Source organism: Fundulus heteroclitus, unplaced genomic scaffold (genome assembly GCF_011125445.2).
Source record: "Fundulus heteroclitus isolate FHET01 unplaced genomic scaffold, MU-UCD_Fhet_4.1 scaffold_148, whole genome shotgun sequence".
Classification (NCBI taxonomy): Eukaryota; Metazoa; Chordata; class Actinopteri; order Cyprinodontiformes; family Fundulidae; genus Fundulus; species Fundulus heteroclitus.
In genome coordinates this window covers 230,132-234,570 of record NW_023396560.1, presented here as the reverse complement: position 1 = coordinate 234,570, position 4,439 = coordinate 230,132, and the positions used below count along the sequence as shown (strand labels likewise).

The window sequence follows — 4,439 nt, the reverse complement described above, 5'->3', positions numbered from 1 at the left end:
CTATCTATCTATCTATCTATCTATCTATATGAATTGTAGCTGCTCTGTAAAGGCGTCAGAACTTTGACATTAGCGAATTTATATATATATATATATATATATATATATATATATATATATATATATATATAATCAGGGTGGCGGGTCCTTAAAAAGTCTTAAAAAGTCGTAAATCAATTTTCCTCAAAATAAGGCCTTGAAAAGTATTAAATTGTCTTAAATTAATTTTGCATGGGTCTTAAATATTTGTGTGTCATGTCACCGTGAAAAATGAAGCTAGCTGCATTGTATGTTGGAAGAATTTCAAACTTGGGACAATGGGGATCAGAGCAGTTGAATCTCACGTACAGAGTAAAAAACATAAAGACTATGTAAAAGCACGCCAGCAGCCTGCAATTGCTAGTTTCTGCTCCACCGTTTCCACCGCAAGCCACGATGTTAACAGTACAACGCTGAATGTTACAATAGGAAATCCACAGCCTGCAACAAGCGTTCCATCTGACCTCCGAGCAATCTGTGGCTCTACGCCAACACTCCGAGCAGAGGTGATTTGGGTGCTGAGGACCGTGACAAGCCACCATTCATGCAGGTCTAATGACGGGATTGAGGAAGTGTTCAAAGCAATGTTTCCAGATTCGGGGCTTGTACAGTCATTTACCTGTGTAAAAGACAAAACCAGATACGTAGCTAAATTTGGATTGGCGCCATATATAAAAAAAGAGCTCATCACCGAAGTCCAAAAATGCGGTGCGTTTGTGCTTATGTTCGACGAGACACTGAACCAGACAACCAAAACCAAGCAACTGGACTTGCATGTGCGTTATTGGTTAAATGACCACGTCCAGTCTAGATTCTATGGATCACAGTTCATGGGCCATGCAACTGCCGAGGACCTACTTCAGCATTTCAAAGTAAGTATGCCATATATTTGTATACCTTTTGTATATTATTATATAGTTTACTGATTTGTGAAGTTATTAACAACTATGGATATGCCACTATACATTAATTAGACAAATTGAAATAAAATGAATTAAAAGAAATGCAGCTTGAGTTTTAGAAAGGTAGTAGAGTCTGGTGTTTACCTGCCAATATGTTTAAATAATATATAGCCTACACTATGACTATAGGGGTAGCTGACATTGCTTACTTTGTGAAATAGTATTCATTCTTTTTTATCTTATCCAGTCTGACATTAATCTTAAGTAATGGTGTCAGAAATGAGACGTGTTGATTGTTGTATGGCTAATATCTGTAATGTCTTTTTTTAATTTCCAGGCGTGTGTGCAGCAGCTTGACCTGAGACATTTGGTTTCTATCTCAATGGATGGACCAAATGTCAATTGGAAGTTTTTTTCAATGCTCCAAAAGGAGCATGCAGAGACATTTGGAAGTGCCCAGCTGATTGTGGTGGGGAGTTGTGGGCTTCACACACTCCACAATGCCTTTAAAAGTGGCTTCTGTGTCTGGCAGCTGGAGAAAGTGCTCAGGGCATTGCATACACTCTTTCATAATACCCCTGCTAGAAGAGAAGATTTCTGCACTTTGACCAAGACATCTGTGTTTCCCCTACCGTTCTGTGGGCATCGCTGTATAGAAAACCTACCTGTCGTCGACAGGGCTATTACCATATGGCCAATGATGGTGATGTATGTGGATGCAGTGACGCAGAAAATACTTCCAAACCCCAGAACATCATCCTATGACACTCTGGCAGAGGCACGGAATGACCCTCTCATAATGGCCAAGTTGCACTTCTTCATGGCTGTCTCTAGGACCTTCACTACCTTTTTGACTAAATATCAAACAGATGAGCCTGTGATGCCATTCATCAGTAAAGATATGACTGTTCTCATGAAGGTAATGTATAACATTCCATGGAGAAAGTGTATGAAATTATTATTTTTATTATTATGTATTGTTATTTATGTTGTACTGTATATGTTCTCAGAGCCTACTGAAGAGGTTCATCAAAGCAGAGATCCTTAATGACATCACAGCACTGCAAATGGTCAAATTGGACACAACTGCCAAGGAAGCAAGGGCTCGCCTAAAGGACGTGGACGTTGGATTAGGAGCAGAAGAAGTCCTAAAGGTAAAGGCAAAGATGTCAAATATCAAACAATGGTTTAGGTACAGGAAATCAAAACTTTATTTTTGCATAAACTTTTAGCCAGTTTCACAGGCCCTCTTCCCCTCTTCCTGCTAGGAACTCCAGACTAGCCCCAAGAGCAGTGTAGGTGAGCTCAGTGTGTTGGCATTTAGAAAGGACTGCATGGACTGTTTGACCAATATTGTCAAGAAAATGCAAGACAAGAGCCCACTAAAGTACACCATTGTGAGGCAAATGGCATGTTTGGACCCAACGAACATGTTCTCAGACCCCGACTTGTGCTCTGAAAGAATGAAAGGAGTTGTTCAGAGGTTTCTGCATGATCACCAGCTGTCAGGAGGCGTCTCTGCTGGTACTTAAGATTTAGAAGTCTGTCAGAATGTACATTGTCACACTTACTTAATGTGATTTTTTTTTTTTTTTTTGTGGTTTGTCTGTCTGTCTAAACTTTTTCATAACATTGATTGATTTTTCTTTTAATTATTATTTTGTTTTAATCTGTTTTGCAACAGGTGATGTGATTGTCCAACAATTTGGAAATTTCTTGTCTCTGGAGGCGAAAGATGAATCATTCTCCTCTTTCCAACCCATGCGTACAAGACTGGACGTTTTCTTGCATGGACACCTCCATCAATCCTACCCTGAACTCTGGACTTTCTGCAGGAAACTTCTGCTTCTTTCCCATGGCCAAGCAACAGTTGAGAGGGGCTTTTCTGTAAATAAGGAGGTAGAGGCTGATAACATGAAGGAGGACACAGTGGTTGCTCAGAGGATGATATGTGACTACGTTTCTGTCTGTGGGGGGGTTCTCAAAGTACCTCTGACTAAGGAGCTTTTGGCAGCTGCAGCGTCAGCTAGGTCTCAATATTGGCTACATCTGGACCAGGAAAAGAGAAAGCATGCGAGCAATGCTCAAAGAGAAAAGAGAAAAGGTGCAGAAGACCACATTGAGCAGCTCAAAAAGAAGAAGACAATACTGATTGAGGTAGCAAACAGCCTAGAAAAAGATGCAGACAAACTAGCAGAGCAAGCTGAGGGTAAATCAGGCACGTGCATGGCCCAGCTAATCACCAAGTCAAACATACTCAGAAAAAGATACAAAGAAAAACTCACAGAACTCAAAGAGGTTGAGAAAGAGCTGGAAGATAAATCAGCAGAACTCAGGCATATGCCATAATGTCAAATCAGGCATTGTCTCCCTCCTCTTTACCTTCCCGCCTCTCTGTTTCAAGTGTTCATATGTTCATTTGTGCACATGCACATTGTTATAAATGGTACACTCTTTAGGGAAGGCTTTCCCAAGTGCCAAGTTGTCTAATATTATTATTATTTTATCTTTTAATTTTGGTTGATTCAAAAGTTGTCACACAAGTTGTGTTATGTAAATGTCTGCACTTTGAAAGCAGCTGAAATTGTAATTTATTTGTTTGTTTTTGTTCTGAAGGAACAGTATTTTATATATTTACTTCATTTTATAAGCATTTGTTCATGGGACCTAAATGTTCTGAAAATATTGTAATAAATATAGGACTGTAATGACATGTTTGTTGTCTTTTCGCATTACACACATTTAGCTGATGTTCTTAAACTCAACCGTCATTTTGATTTGTATTTCCATCGTACGTTTGGTCTTAAATTTAATTTAGAAGTGGTATTAAAAGGTCTTAAAAAGTATTAAATTTAACTTGTTTATACTTGTAGACACCCTGATATATATATATATATATATATATATATAAAATTAATTCACCAATGTCTAAAGCTCTGATGCCTTCACGGAGTAGATGCAATTTTGGAGAGACTAAGTCACAAAAACTTGGACGTGTAGACCTGTATCTCTCTACCTAATATTATAAAAATCACATAATATAAACAATATCTTTTAATCTTACTTGTGAAAAGTTATCTCTCGAGCCCAGGCTTCAATAGTCCGTCGATTTAATCAAAAATAAGCCGCACAGTGCTGAGGTATCATTAGTGTGTTCAGCTTGAATCAGCAGGTTAGGGTAGCAGGTCGACTGCCCCAAGATGGCGGCTGTAATTCCTGCGCCACGACAGTCAATGCGGGGTCTACTCTTATATTATGTAAATGAAACCTCCTAAAGCAGGGATTCCCAAAGTGTAGTGCGCGCAGCTGCCACTAGGGGGTGCGCGAGGTGAAAACTCATGCTCAATCGGCGGAAATCAGGGGAACAGGTGAACTTTCTAAGGTGAAAGTTAGTCATTAAAGAGGCGAGGAAGAGAGTTAGAGAGAAATTGGAGGAAACAGAGGAGAGAATCGCAATGGATCCGGGAGAAGAAAACAAGCTCCTGACTTTACGTTGTT

At 39.4% G+C, this 4,439-nt stretch overlaps 1 protein-coding gene across 1 annotated transcript; it reads left to right on the top strand.

The window, feature by feature from the left end:
* The first annotated feature begins 2,036 nt into the window (after window positions 1–2,036).
* On the top strand, window positions 2,037–3,819 carry LOC118558689. Its single transcript, XM_036129230.1, has 3 exons — window positions 2,037–2,095; window positions 2,210–2,465; window positions 2,623–3,819. Exons 2-3 carry the CDS (start codon window positions 2,276–2,278, stop codon window positions 3,288–3,290), a joined length of 858 nt encoding a protein of 285 aa, XP_035985123.1. The 5' UTR covers window positions 2,037–2,095; window positions 2,210–2,275; the 3' UTR covers window positions 3,291–3,819.
* Window positions 3,820–4,439: the final 620 nt, after the last annotated feature.